The 27941-nt window shown below is 40.8% G+C and overlaps 1 protein-coding gene across 3 annotated transcripts in view; it reads left to right on the top strand.

Annotated features, from left to right (window-relative positions):
- The window catches only part of ttc27 (tetratricopeptide repeat domain 27), an 84914-nt gene that overhangs the window by 8212 nt on the left and 48761 nt on the right, over nucleotides 1-27941 (top strand). For all 3 annotated transcript variants that reach the window (XM_065959677.1, XM_020647818.3, XM_020647820.3), the window contains exons 3-8: nucleotides 1649-1772; nucleotides 6608-6748; nucleotides 10287-10389; nucleotides 17456-17614; nucleotides 17755-17900; nucleotides 26150-26262. In XM_065959677.1, the coding sequence (XP_065815749.1) occupies nucleotides 1649-1772; nucleotides 6608-6748; nucleotides 10287-10389; nucleotides 17456-17614; nucleotides 17755-17900; nucleotides 26150-26262 (786 nt within the window). The remainder of the gene's footprint in view (nucleotides 1-1648; nucleotides 1773-6607; nucleotides 6749-10286; nucleotides 10390-17455; nucleotides 17615-17754; nucleotides 17901-26149; nucleotides 26263-27941) is intronic.

The following is a 27941-nucleotide window of genomic DNA, read 5'->3' on the forward strand; positions in this document are numbered from 1 at the left end:
ACATAAGTAAGCTCATCAGATATCTGATATGCCTTTATAAGATTTTCAACTAATGATGAGATCATTTGGACCAGTTGTAAGGTGTCAAGATCCAAAAAGAAAAGCATCTTATTCAGTGATCCTCCAGTTTGAGGCCTCTAATACACTCTTATAAACACTTTAATCTCATAGAGTAACAGGAACATTCACTCATATGATTTTTGACTATCAAACACAGTGCTATATGTTTGGTCCGGCACAGTGAGGTTCATCTTTTTTTGCCATATAACCATGTTTTATTTGTTGAGTTGGCAACAAGCTGCAACCGCTGGTGTTGAAAAATGAAGCCAATGCAGCCAAAGTGCGCAAAAATGCAGTTCCTCGAGTGTCCACTTGAGACTGGCTGCAAAAGTCAATGAATCTCCATTAGGTCCCATATTAAAATGCCCATTTTTACAGTTGAAATACATTTTTATAGCTGGGTTCAAAAGAAGGTTTTGGTCTCTACAGGTCATTTCTTTATTAGTAAGAAATTGTACAGGTTTTTTTTTCTACTTATCAGTATTATTATATTAAGGTTTCATTATGAATACATGTACATAATCAGCTTCTGTGCCTCATTGTATTGTGATGTAATAGTTCTTCAAATATGCCCCTAAATTGTGCCAATATTCCCCATATGGTGACTGATATTGTTGGGCTTCAAAACACCCCTACAGAAACCAATGGGTGATGTCACTGAGACTACATCCATGTTTTAATAGTTGATGGTTGGCAACAAGGCAGTGTCACCAAACTGAGTCGTGACTGACGTCATGTGGAACACTTCCACATAATGAACACACTGTGCAGCAATGCTGCTCCTCTACATTGTTGTCTCTCTAATTCAAATTTTGTTCAATTTAGCGGCAAGCTTTTTTTCATATTACCCAGTAGTAGTTAATCAAATGCTAAACAGTACATCACAACCACACACCCCTGTCCGGTCCTGCTGGCTCCCCAATTTACCCTCTTCAGTTCTGCTTGGTTACTACCTCAACATGGCTAAAGTATGGCTCAACATTAGCTCCAGATTCCTGGCTGTGTGAACGGGGCTAGTACTAGCCAGTTCACTGTTGGCTGTTGAAGTCAGCACGTTAATTAAATCTCCACCATTACCTGATGATGTGGGTTTTGTTGGTGGGAGTAGTTGAGCGTGGCACGAAGCTTTTCCCAATAGTGTTATTCATTCTTATTTCACCTCCTTTATTCCTTTTGTCATGAATTATTAATTTTTAATAAGGACAGCTTAACATCTCCGCCCTTCCTCTCTCAGAGGAGAGCAGTCCACGACTGAATGTTGAATGCAGCACATATTGCTCCTCCTCCTCTTCCCTCGCCTCATCATGATTGGATCCTTTTCTTCTCTTTCATCACCTTCCATCGCTCTCTCAGCCTAATAGAAAGGCAGCAAAGCATGTCTGCTGTATTTCTCTTTTTTAAAACACTAATTATCTGCAGAGGAAGGCAGCAAGAAAATACTTTTCACTCTGCCTTTCTAGAAACTTCTGTGAGCATCATTGAGTACCATAAAGTGTTTTCCTTTTCTTTAAGGTACATTTAGATATCATCTTTACTGACCCGTGTTTCTCTCCACTAAGTCCAGTGTGTCTTGTTTCTCCTTTTGCAGGGAGCTGGTGGTGATGGCCCTGGCTGTGTCCTGCCTCCACATGTTTGCCCAGAGTAACTGGACTGGTCCTCCGGCCTCCATCCAGATCTCAGACCTGCTGCCTTCAGCTCTGCTCTCCCCTCAGGTAGGATACCATCTCATCATTCTCTCCTGACTTTTGTTATCACATCAATGATGTATACTGACATCATATTAGCTAATTAATTGAAAAGTGAAACTAACTTTAAAAGTGTTACGTTTTCCCAAGGCCTACGTTACTGTTAAAGTATTTTTTTGCAACAATGTTCTACAAGTCTTGATTGAAATCACAAAAATCTAACTGGACAGTTTATTTGGGTTAGTTTTTTGAAAAGTTGATTAAACAAATGCATGCTAGTCGGCACCAGAATTATCGTCGGTTAAACTAATAATTATTTTTAACAATCCAGGCCCGCTATGTCGATCAAATGTTATGTTTTGCTCCAGGTAGTGGCTACTGCCAACATTTGGCATTTGAATGGATAGCATCTCTCAAAAGCTGTATGTCGGTTGTTACAGGTTAAACTGGCATTCATATAACCAGTCAACTCATCAATTTGTAACCACATTTAACCTGCAAGAGGAGCCAAATCTGGGGGTACTAGAGATGCTAATGTTAGCCACAATCGGTAAACCAATTTTACATTGTTCACCTCCTGACGCTGTGATCCTGTGTTTAGCTGTGTTGAAAATATTGTGCTAAATTAACACAGCAGGATGTAATCAGGATAATTCAGCTCGAGCCAATGGGAGGGGGTAGTGATGTTTGTATTCTGTGTCTGCACGCTGCATAGAGCTTATACACACGTCCACTATGATCTCATGCTCTCAATCATGCAGATCCAAACTTTCTGAGTTAAAAATGTGTTTGTAGCTCTGTCTGCTTTCTGATTATTGACAATGCGAGACAAAGATCTGTCAGATTGACATGTTGCTGTTAGACTGGATTCACTGGGAGCCTTCAGGACAGTATGTTGATCTTTTTGTGCCACTGAGTAGCCCTTAGTTACATTTGTGAGTGAACAACTTCAGTAAGTAGTCACTAAAACCCTTTTCACACATCTCCTGAAAAGCTCTGGAGATTAGACTACCCGGAGGTTCTTTAGACTGTGTGAACGCAAACAGACACATTTTTGGCGCAGACTTTACCTGGAGTTTCTCCTCCAGACCCCTAGTATTTTATCCACAGAATATCTGAGTGAGCTGATGTCTGAACGCGGCAGCATATACTCTGGAGATTTCAACTCGAGCCAATAGAAAGAGAATGACGTTTATATACAGTGACTACCTGAAGTGTCTGCAGTTGAACATCTGCATTCTGTTTTCTGTTCGTCAGTATGTTGTTCTCCTCTCTTTAGTGGATGTTGTCATTCCATTGGATTACACATAGCATTGATATAAAGACAGATATTCTCATTATAACGTTGTGTAGTGGACTCTGTTGCGTTGGCCGCTACTTCCACGTTGTTTATTTACGTCACGTCTTACCTCAGGAAATCCCCCGATCCCCCTCCCCTCTATCAGGGATAGTCCCCCCCTCCCCTCTGACAGGGAAAGTCCCCCGCTGTGAGGAGCATATGTGAACGACTAGGTCGGGAGAATCTCCGGAGAAGTCCTCCTGTAAATATCGTTCCCTATCACTCTTCCTACAACTCATCCCATCTCCCCCTGTCCCTTTTTCAAGCCTGGTGCAGTTTTGGCTGATGACTGTAGCAATAAGTAAGGTATTTTACCTGCTTTTTGTAAAGCGTCTCGAGGTAATACTTACGAATTGGCGCTATACTGTATAAAATAAAGATTGATTGCTTGCTTTGTGCGGTTTGACCTTCAGACAGATTGGTCAGCTCCAGATCCACCGCTGGATCCATGTCAACAAACCACGGTGCATTTTGAAACCTTTACCAGAGATGCTTATTTCACCTCAATATATTTTTAAAATAGTGATATAAATTAGTTTAATTTGTGTGCTAAGTTTATCGATTCTATAAAATAATTCCCTATATTCTCTGTGGTAAAATGGTGAACCAGAAAATAATTTATGTTGTAGCATAAAGTGAGCCGAGCCAGACCAGAAAGAGAAGGAGAAGTGCCCACTGCCCAGTAATGAAGCATCTCTTGGGTCCTAATTACATCAGGTAGAGGAGGCACTGCTGCACGGAGAGCAGAATATTGCTTTCACACTCCCATTACACCAGACGAGAGGGCCATTTCTTTTATCAAAGTAATGCCTTTGGCATCAATAATTTATCTGCGCTGTCATATCGAGGCGCTCGTGTTGTAAAGCAGGGAGTCTATATATGCATGACAGCACAGGTGAAGGAGGACAAACATGGCAAAGCTTTTGTCATGTGGATTTGATTCATCTAGGGGCAAAAGTGAATATACTTTTTACAATGAATTTATAGAAAGGAGATCATGTTGGTTAGGCTATGTTTTAATAATCACCATGCAGAAACTTGCTCGTTTTAACAGACTAATACAGATGTACTGTTTGCACTGTGTTTGCAGTGTCAATGTTGTGACCTGCACATTTTGATATTCTTTCTTCAAAGAACAAAACAAGATAGTTGACACTTTATTTGAAAGAAATGTTCAAAACGGCAGCACTTAACATCAACATCATGACCAGATTTACTCTCTTCAGCGTCATTCTCTCTGATTCCAGAAGGGATTAGGACTCACCCATCAGCCGGGGTTTTTGGCTGCAAAGAGTTTTTCTTATTTTATATGTTATTTACCTGTTAAATGAATTTGCATTCATCTGTTAGGAACCAGATGGTGAACTTCAATGAGCAGTGCCAGATATTTCTCCCAGTAGTTGTTGTTAACCAAAAAAAAGCCAAAAGTAGGAAATAGTGTCCTTTTTATGTGTCTGGTGGACAAAAACACAACACTGAATGAATGATTTTGTTGACATTTGCTTGTCTTTGTGTACATTTCCAAGTTTGCTCAAAGGCAGGGTTGTTAATTTTTGCATGATTTTGAAAGTAGCATTCCCTCTGTGCTCCGTCTGCACCCACCCCCTCCCCTCTGTGCTCCCTCAAAAGCCACGCCCCCTCACTTACATTCACAAGCACCATTGGTCCAGAAGCGGAGCTAAGCTCATGCTTTGAGTGTGGGCATGTGCACGCAAGGGGTAGAGAACGAGCAGGGCGACAGGGAGGTCTGATTGGTTCATCAGATTGGTACCTCGTGGCAGACATTGGTTGAAGTTTTTACAGACTTACAGACTGTTACAGATGATGGATTTTCTTTCTTCCTTTTTCAGAGAACATGAGTTATTAATGTCTGTTAGGACCTAAAGGCAATTTCCACCAAATTCTTGAAAAGTGTATCTGGAGAAAATTACCAACGCTGCCTTTAAAGGTTTGCAATGAAGGATTTTAAAGTGTAAATAGATTCTGTATGTCATTCAGCTAACTGCTGGCTACTTGGGATGTGCATGCTAGGAAATCATTGCTCTCTGAAGACTTACTGAGATACCTGAGTAGAGCATTGCTCCATCTTTCAGTGGTGTTAATAGTGCATGTGCGTTCCCACGATCACAAGTCAAATTATCTGTTGTGAAAGAGACATATTGTACTGGATTGTTGTGGAGAAGAGGAATCTCAGCCTGGAGGCAAAGATTTCTACATCTATGTCGATCTGCCTTCCAACCTCTATTTATGTGAGTTACGTGACAGAATGGATTTTATTATGAACACAAGAAGCTGAAATGAGATTTACTCCTTACATTTCATTTCAATTTTCAATTTGGAATATGGTGATTTATAGACAGGTCCATGTGCAGGTATGCTGGGCATGATCATCTGAGAGAGGAACCTGGGTCTATTCCAAGGGATTAAATCCCATCCTGCCTGGGTACCTTTATGATCACTGTTCAGAATTGGAGGATGTGGATGGGGAATAGAAACAGGCTCTCATGGCTTCTTAACAGCCTACAGTGGATGAATGGCTGGATAGCGGTGGTATCCCTAGACAGATATGTGTAATTGCTTTTTGATTGAAATGTTTGAATGTTGCAAATGTTTGTATGAAGTAGCAACCTCCAGTGTTGACAAATAAAGCTAATGGGGAAGTTGAAAAAGCTGCAGTTCCTTGAAAGTCCACTGTAGGCTGGTTTCAAAAGCCAAGGACTCCTCCTTAGATCCTTTCTTAAAATACCCAATTCAACTGCTGAATAAATGGGTTTACAGCCTGGCTCTAAAAAAGGTTTTGGTCTCAGTAGTTTATTTGTTATTGTTACACATTTCATGGGGGTGTGAGGTGCAATTTTATAACTTTTGAATGAATGTGGGCGTGACTGAGTTGAATGATCGGTGGTCGTGTCATACTTGTTAGTCAGGAGGCTTTAGGCCCGCCTCAGTCCCACCTTTTTGCCTATTTCTAAAACTAGGTTTTTTAATTGATTAAATGTTGGGTTGAGTATTTAAAGAGGGGCGCTGGTTCAGTTCAGCTCAGTAGAGCAGCCCTCCCTTAAATAGAGGCTGCAGTCGTCACCGATCAGGAACCAGTTGGTACATGCCATCACCCCTTAGGCCCACTGTCTCTCTTAAACTTTCCTGAAAAATTAAGGCAAAATGGCCAAAAAAATTATAAAAAAAATAATTTCAAGAGAAAAATGTCAAAGTAGTGTTCGGCAAATAGAAATTGTTGAATTATTTAAATGTTTGTCTCCCAGAGAACACTTTGAAGTAGTTTTTTGTTCTGGAATGTATTTATCTTACTCTTGTTAACTTAATAACTTATTCATTCAAATAAACTATTGGCCAAAATATGTATCAACATCAAAACAAGTCTTGGTTTGCCTTTGATCAAAATGTCTCTCAACACAATTAACTTTCTTCTGTAACTACAGCTCCTCAAAAAAATCTCAACATCTACTGTTCTTCCTTTTCAGTAGAGATGACTTACCTAGCATAATCCTTTCTTTACTGACAGACCCAGACCCTGGTTGAGGCCATCCACTCCAGCCTGCTCCTGGATGGGGAGTCTGTTTACAGCCTGGTGGCCAACCCCTTCCTCCTCCTGCTGGCCAGGGTTATTCTCACCAAGTGCTCCTCAAAGATGGACAACCTCCAGGTAAGGCTGTCACCATCGCTTCTTTGTCATCAATTAAATAGGCCTATTTTGGAATCTAGTTTCATGGTAACATACATAGCCCCTGTAGCAGGACCCATTGAAACATATTTTGGTGTACTACTAATGGATTATTAATAGTCACCAAATATTTGGAAGTCCTTCTGTTAAATGCTTGATCTTGCAGCTGCAGAATTAGCTTTGTTTTTGTGTGTTTAAAAAAAATTGCATTAGAAAACAACAGTCACACAATACCATGAATAACACAGACACCCAAACAACATTAAAACATCTGGTTCATTTTTTTCAGGATAAAACATTCCGTTTTGACGGTTCAGAACAATGACCTTTTGTGTGTTTGTTGTTGTGTTTATAAGGGTTTTTATACCACATACTGTACATCGTACTCACGCTTTCGCCAGTGTAATCTTTAATTATCACGGGAAGTCCTTTGACTCCAGCTGTCCGACTGATGAGGGTGCACGGAGCCGTAGTGGAGCGGACAAGCAAGCAATGCACATGTATCTGGTGGAAGTTCTGGGTAACTGATTGTCAGAGTTCTAAGTTCTGTGGTCTGTGTCACTGCGTGAAAGGAGGCGTTCTTGCCCAGCCATCTGGCCAGCATCTCCTGGTTGAGCTTTTGGAGCTTGTCAACTTAGATAACAGCGGGAACATTTTGGATACGAGGATACTTCTCCCCCCCCCCCCCCCCCCCGATCAAGTTAAAAAACATATGGATAATTGTTTTGTGCTTTTTGTGCCTTTTATTGTATAGATAGTGAATAGAGTCTGAAATCAGGGAAAGAAGTCATTTAAGGATACCTTTCCAATAGAAAAGGACAGCTGTCATTAAAAGTAACACATGAACACCAAGATTCCTTCAAGTGTTTGTGTCGTCGTGTCGGCTTGTCCCAACACTGTAAACCTAGGGGAAACACTGGTATGTTTACCAAATGTACCAGTTTATTGGCTCTCTCTCCCTACGTTTAATCTGAACTGCATGTGAACAACTTAAATGCAGAGTAATTTGAATAAATGGTGAACACTTGCAGTCACTCTGGCCTCAGCTCTCTATAAGTCACATCCTCTTAAAGAACAAATTAACGTGAAGTCACATAGGGCAGGAAATCATTGTTATACTGATGTCAGACAATGTGCATAGCGTCACAAATCAGCACTTGGCATGTGGACACAAGTGCAACAACGCTCTCCTGCTATAGGTGACTCTGGTGTGTGTGTGTGTGTGTGTGTGTGTGTGTGTGTGTGTGTGTGTGTGTGTGTGTGTGTGTGTGTGTGTGTGTGTGTGTGTGTGTGTGTGTGTGTGTGTGTGTGTGTGTGTGTGTGTGTGTGTGTGTGTGTGTGTGTGTGTGTGTGTGTGTGTGTGTGTGTGTGTGTGTGTGTGTGTGTGTGTGTGTGTGTGTGTGTGTGTGTGTGTGTGTGTGTGTGTGTGTGTGTGTGTGTGTGTGTGTGTGTTCCTTGAGACAGACAATTAAACGTCCATGTAACCACACAATAGCAGATGGGGTCATGAGGCGGGAGATATCCTCCCCGACACACAAATAAGCTCTTTTACATGGTTCACTTCCACTCTCCCAGCACTGAACAGGACAGAACAAGGAGTGAGGTTGTTTGGGTGTTAAAAGGAAGTACAGCACTTGCATGGCTCCAAGCCATTTTTTCACCCTGCCGCTTTGTGTTCTGGTCGGACGCAAAAAAGCAAAGGAGTTAGCTGTTTTTAGAGCGTGGTCAGCACTTTGTTCCCACATGCACCACTCTGACTGTTTGTGTTTTATTTGTGCTTAAGGGGCCTCAAGAGCAGCACTTTCTGTTTCTGTATTAACCTAAGCATGTTCCATCTGACCTAAGATGCTGAAATCATAGTGAAGAAAGACCACCAAACAAACTTCTCAATATGCAACTCTTTCATATCTGCCAAAATGTTTCTTTAGTCCATTTGACCGCTAAGTGAAATCAGATCTCTCTCACAAAGTGTTGCAATTTTTGAAAACCTTGAGCTGCAGTGTCTGAATAATTCAAATTTTTATGCGTTTAATAAATTAAACCCTTGGCCTGAATATTTTATCTGCATTGTTCTAACAAAAAAATGAAACAATACATTTATCTTTTTAAAAAAATGAAAATATTTGCATATTGAGAAGTTCAACTGAAAAATTTAATGAAATAAAAAAATAGAAACTAACTGTTGATTTGGACAAAGACAGGAATTAATGTTAATTCAATACAATAATAAATGTATTCATAAAGTGCTTTAAATCAAAGTGCTGTACAAAGCAATACAGTTAAAATACAGGAAAGACATACAGAGAATTCATGACTCATACTCAACGGTAAACAGATGGGTCTTTAACTTTGCTTTAAAAACCTCAACAGAACAACCCTGCCTAATGTCCACAGGTAAACTGTTCCAAAGTGTTGGTGCACAGAAAGAAAAAGCCCGCTCACCAGCTGTCTTCTTTCTGACCTTTGGGACACTCAGAAGACCCGTCCCCTGAGAACGCAGGGCTCGGGCATGAATGACACCTTAAACACCTCAAACTATATTTGATAAAAGACTGAGAGTCTGAACTCCAATGATGACCCTGATGACTGATGATGGGTTTTTATTCCTGGATTTGATGATGGTTTTATGGACTTTTTAGTCATTCTCAGTTTCCTGTTGTTACCTGATGAATTCTTGTATTCATGTATTTAATGTGGTTCACGTTGTTTGTTGTTTCTATTGTCTGAGTTATTGCCTGTGTTTCTATATGTTTTGTATCTTTTTTCATATTGTTCTCACCTGGCTGTGAAACAAATTTCCCTTGGGGACAATAAAGTTGAAATTTGAAAGCTCAAATGATGTTGTTTACAGCTCTTCGTTTAGATGTGTAAAGGTCACATATTATGCAAAACCCACTTAATCATGTTTCTCTAATATGTGTTCCTATTCTGTCTACAAACCCCCCAATCATTAGAAAAGTCCATCCCCTCTGTCTTCTGCCTGCTCCACTTTTCAGAAAACGTGTGCTCAAACAGGCCGTTTGGAGATTTTCTCCTTTGTGACATCACAAAGGGTAGTAACCCCTCGCCCAGGTGGGTGACACTCTCACAGCTAGGTGTTTTGGTGCATTCATGTGGTGAAGGTCACATCGGAAAAACGATTTTCTGAGTTGTAAAATGAACATGAACGCCTGCTCAAGTGCAAGAAAGTTCAAGAAATGTCCTCTTCTAGAGAGGGGGCGTGGTCAGACACAGCTCATTTACATATTTAAAGGTACAGACACAGAAACAGCCTGTTCTGAGCAGGGCTGAAATAGAGGGGTTTATAGACATGATCAAATACAGGATCAGAGTGGATTTTTGGCAAGACACTTCACACACATGTTTTGGGAAGCTCTGAGACTTATTTAAACTGGTTGAAGAGGAGGATGATATGTGACCTTAAAGCTAAAATTACCTTAGCTTCAAACACTAAATGGACAAACCGTTTGAAAGCAGGAGTGAACTGTAGATCCATATATTCTTCATGTTTTTTTTCCAGCTGCTGCCCTGGTGGACTCTACATTACATCAACCTGCATCAGCAAATCCTGGAGGCCTGTTCTCCACAACTCCTTGAATTGGCCAAAAGCAGCATGGACAAAGGTTTGTGGTTTTAACATGGCATTGTCGGTTAGCTTGCTAAGTTATTTGAAATGGAGGCACTGTTGTCTATTACCTGCTTTTTCCATATTCATTTAAAGTACCTTAGCGGAGCTGAGGTTGAGATAACAGCTCACCTACTTACAGCTATTTGAAAAAGATTCAAAAGAAGAATCTTTGTATTGAACCTGTCCTTTCTGAGATTTTGCACTGGCACATCATTTTTCATCACTGCCATTTAGTGCAGACAGAATCCTTTTTAGTGCTGAATGTTTAAACCTGTCGAGGTTTTATGATTGTGATGTTCATGTTCAACACAAACTATAAAAACCCTTCAGCTTGACAACATGGATTTAGTTGTTTAGTTTTATTTGTTGCATACACTCGGGAAGAAGGAGTGGCGAGGGGTTACTGTTGTAATATTCATGATCTGTCTTGGTCTCGTCTCAGAGTTTAACACATACTTACTCGCTCTCGGACAAAGAGGACTCCAGATTTTAAATCAAGATCAGTAAAGAGCACCACTGATTTATTTGTCCACTTGAATACCGTGATAAGAATGAAAACTTGCCTCTCTTCATGCCACCATCGACTATGATTCATTTGTAGTCTGAAGTTTTGATCAGACCCCATCATGCATTATTAGCTCACAGAGTGTTGCAGTTTCTCATCTTTCTTAAATGCAGCCACACTATTCTTTAAAACCATTTCCCATGGAAAAGATTGGACTTTTGAGGATATATTTTTAAGCTGTTTAGCAACCACACCTTCATTAGTCCAAGCTTAGTACCAAGAATACAACTCATGAAGTGTTTTGCTACTGCAGTTGGTGTTCAGTCAGGATGTGTGTGCCTTGTGAGGTGGTAAACGGCACTATTAGGGCACAGTCTCACTGGCCATCCGTACCGTGGCCGCTTCAACGCTAAAGTCCAGTTCGTTTGTCCAGTGTGAGCGCTCCATATCGTGCTCAAGCTCAATACACTTCCTTGGCTTTGGCACACTTCAGAGAGGTGTACTTCAGCACGGTACACTTCATGCACGAGCACAAACACGCTGGTACACAACGCTGACAGCCTTCATTAAGGAGAAATCCAGAGTTTCATGTCTGTATCTGACTAAATGACACAATATAAGACACAAAGTAGCTGTCATGTTCTCTGTGTTGTTCTCCGATGTACAGACATGGACTCGACTGCGCGTCTCTCTCTCTCTCTCTCTCTCTCGTCTGCCTGTTTGTAAACTGAGCATGCTTCATAATAAAGCGTGCATGTGTTGTATTACGATGTTATGTACAAGAGGTAATCGTGCTTTTAGGCACGGATAGTCCTGTGTAGTGTGACCGCGGGCCGTGCCGGGCAGCGTGGGAAAGGCGCAGCGGGGGGCCGATCGTGCTTGTGTATAGCACGGTATAGATGGCCAGTGTGACCGCGCCCTTACTGAAAGAGACAAAAATCAGAATTCTATGGCTGAGATTTTCATAAACAAGCAGTCTAACAATGAGGAGTAACTCACACAGATGTGAGGGTACCTCAACCTCTGCTTTTCACTTGGGCTGCCTGGGTACAGTGACGAGCTTTAAGCTTAAACTGCTGCCTGTCTAAAACTGTTATTAAGCCAAGCTGTGGCTTTGGGTACTCTTCCCTCTAAAAGCCAAACCACCAACTTTAAGAGCCACTGCTTGGGTCAGTGCTGCAGGGCCTTGCCAACCACTGACCTCGCTGTGCCAAAAAAAACCAAAAAAACAAGTAAACAATACAGAGGTTTTGATCTTCAAACAGCTAGATTTGTTCATTGACAGTTTGATTTTAACTTGCTGCATTGTTGCTGCAGGAGGAAACTTTACTGGGCCCAAATCAGCCAATGTTTGTGCGCCCCATGTACGGAGGCTGTGGTCCTTAGAGTGGGCTTCACAGATTGTGGCCCGCAAATCATTCCCCACTCTCCCAAATGTCAGACTCGGACAAACACTGACTTGTTTTCATGGTAACGTTTGAATGAAAGTGTCAGCAGTGTGGTAATCTTTTGAAACCATTTCTGGAAAGATCAAAAACATGCTGTTTGTAAGACATGTTGAAGTGACATGTCAATAAGAGTGAGGGACTCCAAACAACAGTTTACTCACATCCAATCATATAGCTTGTTGAAATTTATCAGAATTGTAAATTGGTAAATAGTTTTCTTAAACGCCTGTTTCAGCATTGGTTTTCATGATGACTGCATCTCTAAACTTTTGCTGCAGTTTGCAGTTGTGTTCGTCGCTCTGCACCCAGCCAGTCTCTGTGTAAATGAGATATTTATCTCCTGACTGCTGCTTTGTGATGATTGTGAATATGACGATGTAGACTGGCAGCAGGATCTGTTTGTTTGTGGACTGGGTTTATGTTGTTCCCAAACCAACGCGTTAACCCCCCCCCCCCCACACACACACACACACACACACACACACACACACACACACACACATACTTATTCATCTGGCATTAGTCTCACACAGGGTAAATTCACTTTGTCAGGCCTGGCCTCAGTCTCCCTGTGATGCTTTCTTAAACCGTGGCATTGAGCCGCAATGCACTAAAAAATGAAATTAGCTCTGAGGCTATTGTTTATTTTCATGACATTAACAGTGTGTGGTTTAGAGAACATTTGTTGTCTCACTGTGTGATTTAATCCCCTCTTCATAAATGAAGAACATTTCATTTTTTTTACCGTTTGGATCCACCAGCAGTGCTTTTATTAAAGGGCATTTAAGATGTTTGTTTCATTTGAGTTTCTCTTCTCTCCTTTTTGGAACGCTGCTGCTGGCTGTCGGTTTATTGTTTTATTGTTTGGAGGGAGTGAGAGTGATTGTTGGAGTGCAGTCTGTTGTGTGATGGTTAACAGAGCGTGAAGGGTGAGCAGTACGCGCAGGCTACAAAAATCATTCGATCCATATTCCAGAGGAGCAGTTACCCACACAATCCTTTTACGAGTGACGCAAGGAGAGAAGTGTCGGGGGGTGCTGTGGAAAGCATGCAGATCTGTTTTACCCTAAGCTTCTTTGGGTGGGTGCTGCAATCATGTTTGCTTTGGGTGTGACATTTCAATCAGTAGGGAAAGTGTTGCTGACTAAATTTCCTGATTTCTTTTCACTCGTACTGCTCATTAACAGCATGACAGCTTTAATTAAGTACGTGTTGTCAGAACAGCGCTTACCGACTGAGCGTTTCTTTATTTCACTTCAATCCTTTGCAGCATTCAAGGAACACTTTAATTGCCCACAGCGAGACAAACTCATGAATGTCTCTTGTGTATGTCTTCATTCTGTTAGAAAGCTATAAAAGCAAATATTTCTCTGCTGAGACTTCAATAACTGAGCTTGATTCTGATTCTAAATATCTCTAAAGATAAAAGGTAGGTACAAAGCTTTTCATTACAATTAAGTTACTTGAAGAGACGTATGGTGATAGAAAAGGAAAAACTGTGGTTTCTTTTATTGTAGTCCGAAATAGCTGCCCACTGTAGTTGATAAGAAGTCTACAGCTATGCTTGTTGTAGTTCTGTGAGATTGTACTGAAGTGCAAGGCTTCCTTAAAGCTGTTTTCTAACATGTACTCTGGATATATGAGTCAATCTCAGACAGCCTGCCCCTGAAATCTTCTTGAGTTGTCTGTATATATCCCTGAAAGCAGGAAGGAGAGAGGGGGGGGGGGTCTAAGAAAGCAAACCCACGAGGGAGGACTAAGTAGCAGAGTCAAACACTATAACGATGATGATGTTTTTTTCTTATCTTTTATTGTAATGCTAAGTGTGTGTGCGTGTGGGGGCATTGTCTTACAAATGGTTTGGGATGTACACTTTAGTTAAATTTCATCGGGATCACGGTCACACTGGCCATCCATACCGTGCCCAAGCACGCTTCAACGCTAAAGTCCAGTTCGTTTGTCCAGTGTGAGCGCTCCGTATCGTGCTCAAGCTCAATACACTTCCTTGGCTTTGGCACACTTCAGAGAGGTGTACTTCAGCACGGTACACTTCATGCACGAGCACAAACACGCTGGTACACAACGCTGACAGCCTTCATTAAGGAGAAATCCAGAGTTTTATGTCTGTATCTGACTAAATGACACAATATAAGACACAAAGTAGCTGTCATGTTCTCTGTGTTGTTCGCCGATGTACAGACGTGGACTCGACTGCGCGTCTCTCTCTCTCTCTCTCTCTCTCTCTCGTCCGCCTGTTTGTAAACTGAGCACACTTCATAATGACATAAAGCATGCATGTGTTGTATTACGATGTTATGTACAAGAGGTAATTGTGCTTAGGCACGGATAGTCCTGTGTAGTGTGACCGCGGGCCGTGCCGGGCAGCGTGGAAATAGCGCTGCAGGGGGGCAATTGTGCTTGTACAGCACGGTACGAATGGCCAGTGTGACCGCGCCCTTAAGAAAATGTTTTTCTTAACAGTGTTAGGTTTATCAGATCATTTTCTGGAGCTGAGCGAGAGTTAGTTTCTTAGCTTCTCTACATTTTGCAACTTTACAGTTTGTGCCATTGGTCATAAGTCAGTGGCCTGTAGACTTAATGAATTTATCCCAAATGATCAGCAAATTAAAGGGGCGTGCCATGACACCTGACACTATACACTACGGTAAAGAAAGGAAGAGGACCCTACATTGCTTGTGCTGTAATTAAGCCCGTCTTGAGTTCTTGCATGTTCTTCTTGTAAATATTAGGTTCAGTCACTTTCCTAAGTTCCACTAAAATTAAACACAATGTCAACTTACCATCTTTAGTGTACAAGAGAGTAAGGGCTTATCCTGGCAAGGCCATTTATTCCAGCCTTCCCCACGTGTAAATGGACATATATCCAGGAATTATTATTATTATTATTATGTGCAAGAAGATCACACCAGTCGCTCCCCGGTCGAACACCCATTGTATGATATAAATGTGATCTAGTGCTATAGCTGTAGTAAACCAAAGAAAACCTCTGTTGACAGAAATAACATCCACACATCAACCAGTTGTTTTAAAAAAACAAAACCTGCACATTAGCCTAAGTCTAGATCAACGTAATCAGTAACAGTGTTGTCAGTGCACCCTGGCTGAAAGTCTAAAGGAACTTAAAAATGGACAAAACAAAGTTTTTGCAGCATAATGAATTATTTTTTACCTCATGATGTTGTACTGAAATAATTAACTCTGTGAAAACAGCTAAAGTTACTTTCAAATGTCAGCCTGCTTTTTATATTTTAGAGTTAAAATGAGTCAAAGGAAAACAGTTTTTGAATGTTTTCAGATGAGAGCTTCATCTGTCAAACAGAAAACCGACTTTAATGTTTGCAACACGGCTCTTTGAAAGCAAGAATAGCTCTATGAAAGTACATCCACTAAAAGCCTCAGATTGATAATGTCTGACAATATAACATAACGCATAACAACATCTTTAGTATGTTGCTGCACCTTTCTACATTCCTTGGTGTTTTAAATTACATTTTAAAAGTCATCCTGAGGGTTAGACAAGAATGTGTTAAATCAATAATCTCTGTGAAGTTAGCTGTATATGATAGTAGTATCTGCTCCTTTACTGTATGTTTAGTATCCATTTTCAGCTTGAATTGTATCGATGGTCACTTGGTGGTTGTATCTAGTAGAACAGTCCATGTGAAGAACAAAAAGGAGGAATGTATGTAACCACTGTCTATTTGCCTTAACATCTGGTGGAAGACATTGTCTATGAACTCAGAGTCCTATCTTGAGTCTCAAGTTGCAAGTTGGAATTTAAACAGTAACTAGGACACAGAAGAGGATGTCTTGGTGTTGTCTACACTGAAGCGCCAAACTATTGACCACTTCCCCCACGTGCTAAATCAAAATGAGAGGATAGCCAGTGGGTTGTGAGACTGATCCATCAATATTGTTCTCAAAACCACAATTGTTAAATTTCTGGTTTTACAAGAGAAGAATTCAAAGCATTTGGATCATTATCCTGGAAACAAACCTCAATTCAATTCATGTAAAAGTTGTAGAGACATTTTATTCTGGATTAAAGTGTTGAACCAACCAACCATGTTGCCATGCCTGTCAGAACAAGAAATGATAAAAGGGTTGCATACTGGCTAGAGATGAGGATTGAAACCTGGTTCTATTCAAAACCCTGTTTGGCCGGCTCCACCAGACTGCAGCTTCTTCCACCAAACTGTAAAATGACTATTAGGCTAAGGTTAATAAAATGTCACTGTGATGTGTTCAAATGTCAAGAAAAAGAAAATGTAGGTTTTGGTGAGAGACTTAAGTAAATAAGTTAGAGAAATGGGATTGTTTTCCTAGCTATTACCAGTTCTGTGAGAAACAAATTACCGCCCTGTCTTCCCACCAAATAATAGAAAAGTGTTAATGGTGGTACGGTTGAAGGTTCTGATTGTTAAGTCTTAATAATGGTATCAATATCCATAAAAAACTAATGATCCCCATACATAATCCTAACATAGAGAAATAAGACAGCCGCTCTACATTTGCTGGACAAAAGGTGAAATATTACAATAAATCAAAGCCAAACTTCTTCTTTAAGATGTTAGATGATGGTAAAATCTGGCCCAGTTTTCTTCCTTTCCCACTCGAGCCACCTCCCTGCAGAATGAAACATCCAGTGCTAAAGGTTACACAGACATGTTGCATGTAAATTTCCCTCTCCATATCCATGCTCAGTGGATATCTTCATTAATCTTGAATAGGAATGAAAGTGTGTGATTTCTCATCATGTATTATACACCAGCTCTCTGCTTCTTTCTCCTGCCGGATAATCTCTCTCTGTCTGCATGACGATGCCTTCATTGAGGCCGAAGTAATAATCAGATGAGATGGAAAGAAAGGGATGGAGGAGACATGCAGCTCCGAGAGGCAGATAAGAGAACAGGCTTTCATTCTCCCTCACCATCACCTCCATGTTCTGTTGGTCTTTTGAATGTGTCTCTTTAAGGCCTCCGTTCTCTGGACCGGGTCTATGCAGAGAGCAGCCCTTCTCAGTGCTTATGGATGGTGGGTGGTGATTTAAAAAAAAAAAAAAAAAAAATCTATGTCCTGTTTTACAGTGCTCAAATGCCAGTCTCTGTTGTTGGAGCATAAAAACCTGGCAATCCAGTTCCACCTGGAGTGTGTCTACACCAATCTGACTTACTATGAGTACAAGCCGGCTAAGGAACACATCAAGAAGGCCGAAGAGCTCTCAGGGCTGGATATAAACATGACTGGTATGTACAGCTGCATCAGTGTATGGGATGAATTGAGTCATTGAGATTGCACTCAGACAAAGGAGGATGTCATGCCTTATGATCGTCTTCCTGAGGTACCTGGACTGAATGCTTAAACTGATTGTTTCTGATCAAACAAGGTGCTCTTGGCAAACGGACCCATTTCCAGCAGAAGTACTTAGCTCAGCTCATCTTGGAGGTCAAGAGAAAGCAGGACCAACCCCACCAGACTGGGGATGAGGCCAGTCCCACCCCCACCCCCACACCTCTGTCAAGGCTGCCCAAGGTAAGAGTTTCTGTTATTCCCTTTTTATTGAGCTTGGATCTTTGATTGTTCATTTGCTGGATTGTAGAGCTCTGCCTCAGTAGAACAAAGAAAGCAAATCAAACAAAACTTCACTATTTCTTCCTGTAACTCAAGAGTTAATATTCAAATTCTAACATTATTTCATACAAAAGTCTAATCCGGTGAGATGATGAGGTGCTGACATTTTACAAACCAAGAAGGTTTCAAGGTCATTTTCACCTTTCAGGCCAGTATCCCCATACATGCTCTGGAAATCTAATATCTTGGGCTAACTTGTGCCCAGGTGTACAAAAGATTTAATCTGGATAAGAACAATCTGTAATTGGTAAAGCAATTATAAACTACACAGGATCACATGCCCATCTCCCTCTAATTCCGTTTTTTCAAAAACAAAAAAAACATGGTTGGGTCAACCTAATATGTTGCTGGATACGTATCTAGCATCTCTGATGCATTCAAATCTATATTGATGGGGCATCGGTTGTCTAGCTGTTTGCTCGCACGGCCCAGATTTGAGTCCTGGCGGCTGTGGCTCAGTTGGTAGAGTCGTCGCCTCTCAACCGGAGGGTTCGATCCCCAGCTGAGCAACATGTCTGATGTGTTCTTGGGCAAGACACCCTGAATTGCTCCCGCTGCTTCAGTATGAATGGGATTAGTTACTTCTGATGATACTACATAGTGATCTCTACCATCAGTGTGTGAAAGGGTATGAATGGGTGGGTGTGACAGGTGGTGTAAAAGCGCTTTGAGTATGTGCTTTTTTATTTTTATCGTTGGGAAAAAAACATGTTACCAATCAAGCCTTCCCCTTTTAGGAGCATAGCCTTGTGGGCTTGTATGCTAGCATTTTTGTTATAGGTAGTGTTGTAATCAAGACCACACTAACAGAGACCAAGACATAGCCGAGACCAGCGCGCTCTGAGACCGAGACAAGTAGTCGGAAGACTAGAAAAGCGCTATATAAGCTCAAGTCCATTTACCATTTCCCGTAGGATATTCCCCTCTCTCTCTCTCAAATTTCCCGCTCTATCCACTGTCCTGTCTCTTAAATATATGCATAAAAAGCCCCCAAAAATAAATCTATAAAAATATATATAAAAAGATGCAGTAAACTCATCATCAATGCATCCCAGGAGCGCACCAATCTTTCCCACACAGAACCACAAATTAAGATAACACCTGGTGTATTTGTTATTTCTAATTGCATTTACAGCATTTTGCCAATGCGGTGGCCTTATCGTAATCAAAAGTAAGATTTGTTTTCCTTGTCTGCAATGGCGCCCCCCACCAGTAGTTTTATCCCTACCAGCATCTGAATTGTAGAATTGTCAATTTTGTCTGAAAATGAAATGAGCCTATAAAATGCAAATATGTTATATATTTCAAGTCATATTAAAAAATTTAATCAACTTTGTAAATATGTTGTTATTTTTCCAAGTAAAATGTTTTCTTACATTTTCCCTGTAACCCAGTCTGAATTCAGCCTTCTACTGGGGTCAGCTTTATTCAGACTCTTTGGATCAAATAAATAGTTATCCAAACCAAATGACAACACAAACTGAAGAGTTTATCCAGATTAAAAACAGGAATGGATTAACTGAGTTTATCTGAATATGTGATCTTGTTGGATTACTTTTAATCAATGGACCATTGAAAGAAAACCTTATTGATTTTGGCTGCAACATCCATTTGGACTATCAAATGAACTAATCAGAATTTGGTAGCTAGGGTCAAGGTTACTGACGCCTCTAGTTTAATTGACCCATTCCTTATTTCTCCCTGTAGTTCAACATCATGGTCAGGGTAAATCTCAGATCCAGGTGTTTGAGATCATGGCAGCCTTTTCAGCTGCCCAGAATGTACAGTTAGGGCAAATAATTTGTAATACCTAGCATCATCAGTAGAGGGAGATGTCCACCTCTGGACACTTAATACCATCTGGAGCCTGTTGCTACTGTTGACCCACTTGAATAATCATGTGTTACTCTGCACCATTCAACTTATTTTCAAACTATTTGCAGGATGTCATGGTGGTTTCATTTTCAGTGGTTTGGTGATCAGGTTAAGCCTGAGCTTCTTCAGGTTCAGTTATCGACTAAGTCTTTTTGTTGAAACCGGAAAGTAAAGAGCATCTTGGTCTTAGAAAGCAGGCGCCCAAACTAATTTGTTACAGCAGTAAAAATAATCCCCCTAAAAAAGTGCACACACAACTTATCAAAAGAGAAAATATACATACAGGAGTGAATTCAGTATATGAAAGATAACCGTTGATTCTCAAAGTAAAATAATTCTATGACAAAGGGACTTTCACAAGGAATCAAAGAGGAAGGGATGAAGCCATTGTTCAACCCACTGTCTTCAAATCTAATAATTACATTTATAAACTACTATATACTAGCAACAAACCAAAAAAGGTTGTTTTTTTATTCAATTTTTTTATTTTTATTTGTCTTTTTATCGTTGGAAAAAAACATGTTACCAGTCAAGCCTTCCCCTTTTAGGAGCATAGCCTTGTGGGCTTGTATGCTAGCATGTTTGTTATAGGTAGTGTTGTAATCAAGACCACACTAACAGAGACCAAGCCGAGACCAGAGCGCTCTGAGACCGAGACAACACCAAGACATTTAGGGCGCGGTCACACTGGCAATCCGTACCGTGCTGTACTGAAGCACGATTGCCCCCCTCCTTCACGGCCTGCGGTCACATGGCTCAAAGTCAAACCGGGCCTAAGCATGATTATCTCTTGTGCATAACTTTGTAATGCACGGGGTGCTGGTGGCGCAGTGGTTAGTGCGCGCGCCCCATGTATGGAGGCTGTAGTCTCAAGCAGGCGGCCCGGGTGGCTTCTTTCCCGCATGTTTTTCCCCACTCTCTCTCCCTGATTTCCGACTCTATCTACCGTCCTATCTATCCAGGGGTGGAGCAGCGATTTTAAAAGTGCGGGTGTTCTAATGCTAATATATTACCACCCTCTAGCAAGTCAACACATTCTGGTTCATTTAATGTTGTTAATAATGTTAATGTTAGCTGACACATCATACAACAAGACAAAGTTACAAAAGATTATAAAACTGCTCTTTGTGATACTTTTATTTTGCTTTTCTTATTGCCTTATGCCTCAAACTCTTTATTTCGGGTCTTCAAATATAATGTGCTTTTATTTTGAAAAACTGCAAAGGGGACTTCCGCTACATCGTAAAGTTACAGGAGTAAATAAATACAGCTAAAAGAACAACCAAGAGGAGAAAATGTTACACTTAGGTTGTTTTGTGAGGTGGATTTATCTTAAAAACTGTTTGGGTGACTAACTTTCTTTCAGAAGGATGCTACATGTAGCATGTTTCCATGTGTTAGCTCTGAGCTCTGACTCAGACAGTGATGAGTGACAGGAGGATTAAATGCACGTAACTTTACCGTGCTGCAACTGTAACCGAACAGCTATGATTGGCTTAATTGTCACTTAATAAATCTGACTTGACCAATAGGTTTTCATCAATGACTCCACTGGTAAAAAGTGAGGGGGATGAAATTACGTTTCAGTGAAAGTGTGGGTGTCGCAACACCCACGGGTGAGACGCGCCTGTATCTATCCATTAAAGGCATAAAAAACAACAACTTTGTAATGCAGCACATACATGGCTTTATGTTATTATGAAGCATGTTTACAAACAGATGCACTCGATAAAAAAAAATAAAAAAGGGATGCGCAGTCAAGTTTGCGTCTGCACGTTGGAGAACAACACAGAGAGCATGACAGCTACTCTACTGACTTTGTGTCTTATTTTGAGTCATTTTAGTCAGATACAGACAGAACACTCCGGATTTCTACATAATGAAAGCTGTCAACGTTGTTTACCCACGTGTTTGTGCTCGTGCATGAAGTGTACCGCGCTGAAGCACACCTCTCTGAAGCATGCCAAAGCCAAGGAAGTGTACCGTGCCTGTCACACTTGTCAAATGAACTGGACTTTAGGGGTGAAGCATGCTTAGGCACAGTACAGATTGCCAGTGTGACCGCGCCCTTAGGGATAGAGACCAAGTCAAGACCAATATCACTGAAAAATCATTTCAGTGGTCTAGAGACCAGTCTTAAGACCAAGACCGATTTCCAGTACTAATACAGTACACTACTTCTATGTGTATGTTAAATAATATATCAATCAACCAATTTTTATTTATAAAGTAGCAATTCATAAAAGATGTTACCTAAAGACACGTTACAATACCGCAGATTCAAACTAGTAAATTTGACGGACATGGACGTAGAAGAGAAAATATAATCATAATGAGGTGAAATGCCAAGCAGATAAAGCTTATTCTAAAACGAGTGGAAGTTGGCCTGCTTTCTGTTTGACAGGCAAGTGCCAAAAGCTGGTGGTTAGCTTGTGAAAGTATTGAGGTGCTTGCAGTGTAGGTACAAGCAGTAAACATAGACACTACGTCCTCCAGTGAGTGTTCGCTTCTGGGGGGCGATAAGCCCAGGAGGAGGGGCCCAGTTTGAATGCTGCAATGAATGCAACATTACCATGACTTCTCACAAAAGGTATTTCATTGTTAGTTTGCTAGTTAACAGCTATGATAGCCTAGAGCTAACTAAATCCGCCTAAAGGACACAGCTGTCTTAATGCTATGAGGGCAGGACCACAGCAAGGGAAGAAACCTAATGAACTTAGTTCAAATAAATGAGCAATGGTGGTTTGGACACATTAGAAAACAGCGAGTGACTCTAGTCTTTTTGCACGTTTGAGACATTTTATATTGATCATTTTTCTTTATTATGTTATTTCTTATCTGTTTATTTTGTTTTTTTTATCTGCTCACACGTAATTCTATACAAGGGCTTGGCTCTCAATGATTTTTAAATGTAGATAAAGACATTGATGAAAATAATATTTACATTGGATAATTCCCCCGGCTTTGTTTTGAAATGTGGCACAGTTTTAACAATGCAACTGATAAACATCTTTTCAACTGAAATAACAAAACTAAACACAAAGTGTGGCCATGGCCATGTTGATATCCTCGGGTAAAACATGCAAATCATGTTATTCTTTTGAAAAGGAAGTTAAAATAAAACATGGATAGATTCAGTTCCAAAATGTCCCTGCCTTTCTCTGTCAGTACACTGTGTTTCTTTTTGTGTGCATCACGTTAGACTCTGACAACTCATTTGTCACGTGTCGTTTGAAAAACAAATCATTTTGTTGCTCTGAATTGCTACTTGTTGGCGTTTCGCACAGCTGCTTGGTTAAAGCGCCGTACACAGACCATGTCAACCACTTCATGATGAAGTGCTGGTTCAACGCCCACCACAGGGTGCTGACATGTACACTGTCCAACCAGCATACCAAGCAGCAGAAAACAGAAGAATGGTCATTGTTTAAATGTTTCATAGTGCTCTCAGAGGAATAGATGTGCTTTTTAAAAAAAAAAATATATATTCATTTTTTGGGCTTTTTGTGCCTTTAATGCAGAGAGAGGACAGTGGACAGAGTCGGAAACCAGGGAGAGAGAGCGGGGAATGACATGTGGAAAGGGGCCACGGGTGGAAGTGAACCCGGGCTTACCGCTCGAGACGAGAGTCTCACTACATGGGAAGCGCGCCCTAACCATTGCGCCACCAGCGCGCCCCTAGATGTGCTTTTGAGAGTTTCTTTTAAGCCCATACACTTTTTAACAATCCCACACACCCTCACAGCACGGTGATAGTCTAATTTCCCCCCGTCATGCCTCATAAGTCTCTCATTCATCCCTTCTGTGCATTTTCTCTCACACGTTCTATTTTGGGTACCTGCATGGTCAATCACTCCCCTGCAGACTCCTTTAGTCCTCCTCGCAGTGCATGCTATTATCCAATATACTTTCATTCTTTGACTGTGAAAAATATATAATATTATAATATTCAATGTGCAAATAAAGGCTTAAACATCTCAAATGTAACTGGGTGAACCCTGAAGAAATCCTCTCACAGCAGCCATTATCAGTAAAACCATTATCAACATTAAAATCAAGAAAACATAGGAATTTACTAGCAACTAATTTTCCTGTTGATTGAACACAAATTTAGATTCTGACCCTGAACTAGTCCAAAGTCAAACAAATGGTCAAAATTGAGCCCATTTTATTATGCACAGCTAAACACTGTATCACAGCATCTGCGGGTAAACAATGTCAAATTGGTTTGTCATATGTGGCTGATGTTAGCAGAGCTAGCAGTGGTTATGTGCCTCTTTAACCTGGCACAGCCTACATACAACTTTATCTTTTGAATTTAAAAAAACTGCCAAATGACTCTGCACAATGAGATGCTATCCATCCTCTGTGCTGGGCTGGGCTGTGCCCGTTTACATCCTGATAGTAGAGTATGCAAGTTGCCATCAACCAGAGCTACCACTCCGGCTAGTAGTGGGCAGCTGGGGTACAGTTTGTACTCAACATCTGACTGGCATAGTGGCCCTAAATTAATACAATTATTTAATTACTTTCAGCAAGTCAGTAACTGATTCGTAATTCAGCTACTGACTTGCGAGGGTGTTGGCTCATGGCTCATATCCCTAAATACACTCCCCACAAAATAAAAACATTGGCAAATTGACACATAAAACTTTATGTACAGGGGAAAAGGTATCATAGACCATGAACAGTCAGCATAGCTTACAAATGACTTTTCCTTTCAAGTACAAATAGAGATTGTTCTCATACAGGAAGTTTACACCCTGAATTCTATTTGTGCACCAAATCAATGCAGAGCCTATGTCGTAGCCTATACATGTGGTTGTAAGGACCATAAATACTTGTTTGCTGGTACCTCTGAATTACTTTGAAAATACACCACGACAAAGCCATTTTCTGCCAGCCTCTTTATGTTCAACATTGGCAATTTAAATTGAGGATATAATGTTGAGGTGGAGCTTTTGTAATAATACTACTACAGTAGAGAAAATATGCATGCAATGTTGCACATAGGCATTGAGACTTGCAAACATCATCTGATTTTGTGGTTTATTTGAAAGCCACCAGCCTTTAACTGCAAACAAACCTGCATCGAGCAGACCGTCTCCTGAGGTTTTGCTGCAACATTACCAAACCAATTAATTGCAGTATTTGTAGTCCACTTTGCAGTGTGATGTAGTTCCATTTTGGGAAATATTCTCCTCAGACTACAGCATAGATTGTATGTGTAAATCAGGCTTTGGTTTGAATTTAGTGTTGTGCTGAAGAACTCAGGAATGAGGTATTTGTCCCTCTCAAGTGTACTCCCAGAATTCTGCTGAAGAGTGTCTGTGGTACCCTGTGTTGTGGCCGTGGCCCAGCTCCAGTTCTTTGTGCTGTGCTCAGACCACTAATACCCTCATTACTGGAGGACAGGGAGTAAATGAGCTCAATCAAGACTGTCATTAACCAGGCTCACTGCATCCTATCTAGGATGGATAGAAGGAAAGCAGAGAGGGACGCAGAAGGAACTCTTCATCACTGGACAATCAGAATCTCTGCCAGCAGGGATATTTGGGCCTTTTTGTCGCCGCAGGTCTGACTGGACTTGGCACTCTGCTGTTATTGTAATGGAAGCAAGTTCGATCCCGAGTTCTTGTTGTTGCTGCCAAACCAAATTGTCACAGAGTAGGGTTTGGATTGAGTTTTCTCTGTCTGCATGAATGCACTGTATTTTTGCCCAAAGTAGACCAGAGGAATGCACTTGACTGGCTTTAAGTGCACATTTGGGTGATCCAAGGATCCTCCTGTCAAAGTTATCCTGAACCCCAAGCTGCTCATGAAATGTATAAATGTACGAGTGAGTGTGAGACGAGCTTGGAACTGTTCTTGGATAACAGTTAACTATTAAGGGGAACAAACATTGTGCTGTACAGGTAAACATATCGCTTGAAACAAAAAGGCACGTTATGTTTCCTCAAAATCTTTACCATCTCATCATCTACAATCCTCTACTCATTATGCAGTCAATAGAGAGATAAGAGTATGCTAAATCGATGGGGAAGGACAGATCTTTAACATACCTGTGACATAGCATAATAATAGTCCTTATAATAATCATATCCAGGTGATGTCACTTCTATAGTTAATCACAATTTATAGTAATTTACAAATACATACCAACTACACATTACCAATATTTTCATACTATTTTTTGCCATTTTTTTGTCTATAGAGTAGTTTCAACTATCTGTGACTGCTGTGTGCTGACTCCATTTGTGATTTCTCCCTTTCAGGACTGCAGTCTGGGCGATGACACCGTACTGGATAAAATCAATTTGGCGGAGCCAGATCAGTATGAGCTTCCTCACCTCAATGGCGAGGAGCAGGCTGTCATCCTTGGCCTCTGGTAAGTCCTCTAACTCATAGCTAAGAAGTGTTTCTGCAGCTCTCTGTTAAATCAGTTCATCCAAGCTTTTAAATCAGAAAGAGGTTTGTATGTGTTACTTACACAGAAAGTACATTACCAAGTTTATCTACAAATAGTGCTATCTGAACTTGAAATGTAACTTTGGAATGTCTTACAAGAACTTGAGGGTTATATGTCTTTCAGTAGAAACCCTCCAAGCTATAACACTGCAATCACTTCTGACCATCCTGTACATTCATGTAAACCACTACTTGTAAAGCTGGGGATTAAAGTTTAAATATAAAGCTATAATGAGGGTAAAATGGATTGTAAGATTGACTGGTGGGTTGGTGCAGCACCAGCAGTAATGCGGGCACTGTACCCAAGCACCCAGGAATTGCGCCAACCCTTGAAGTCAATTTTAAGCCAACATGGTGGCCAAACTTGGTATTGCAGCGTCACATGAGACTATTGGGCAGCTTACATTGGGAAAGATATATCTATAAATCAGCAGATAATTTATTTTTAAGGTAGATCAACTTCCCCAAATAGGAACACTTAAATGCCCCTAAAATGATTCGGTTCTTAAAAGTTGTGAAATGCTATTAAAGCCAAATTCAGAGATTTTGTAGACATAATGAAGTGCCTCCAATGCTATATGCATTCTGTATTACATACATGACTGTGCCAGATTGTTGCGGTAAAGAGGGAGCTGAACCTGATGGGAAGCTTTTGGATTGACCTGTATTTTCCTCACCTGTGGTAAAGAGCTTTGGGTAGTCACTGAAAAAATTAGATTGCTGTTACGAGCACCCGAAACAAGTTTCCTCCAAAGGTTGTCTAGACTTAGCCTTAGAGATAGGGTAAGGGGCTAAGAAATCCTGAAGGAGTTCGGAGTAGAGCCGCTGCTCCTCTATAGAGCTAGGAGGAGGTGATTCAGGCATCTAGTACGCCTACTCCCTTTTGGACTTTACAGGGCATGTTCAACTGGGAGGAGAACACTGTAGACACAGAGATTGCTGGAGGGATTATATATCCGATCTGGCCTGGAAACTCCTCACAAATCCCCCAGGAGGTGCTGGGAAATGTTGCTGGGAAAAGGGATCTCTGGGTTGACTTGCTTAACCTGCTCCGCAGTCGAACAAGTGGGAGAAAATGTATGGATGGGTATAGAGCTATTTGATTCAAAACATTTTCAGTGGTATAATTTGAAAAACAATATTTATTTCCAGTAACTGAAAGGTAGAAAACTGCTGCGCCATTTACTTAAAAAAATCTGCATAACTGAATTAAAAAAGGTAGGTTGAAATTATGTGCTTTGATGACTCAAGTCATAACAAACATTCAGCCCCATCCCCAAAGGCGGTGCACTTTTAAAAGGGAAACAGTGACTATTTTAGGGGGTAATTTTATGCTCCGATCTTCATTTAGACAGGTCTCAGTGGTGCAAACACACAAGTTCCTTAAAAGGTACCTCATTTAGAAAAGAGAAAAACGTATTTAAGTGGAAAAACTTGACGTTTGCAGCTCTGGCAGGGCTCCCAGTAACACTCGTGTCTAGAAAATATCTTCCTTTAAACAACCCAACTAACTCTTAACTTTTCTACCATGTTAGTATTTGATAAGCAGTCACTTGATTCTTCTGTTTGCTTCTGTGTTATATGTTGAAGGACTCCAGG

This window comes from Labrus bergylta, chromosome 10, assembly GCF_963930695.1.
Source record: "Labrus bergylta chromosome 10, fLabBer1.1, whole genome shotgun sequence".
NCBI classification, from domain to species: Eukaryota; Metazoa; Chordata; class Actinopteri; order Labriformes; family Labridae; genus Labrus; species Labrus bergylta.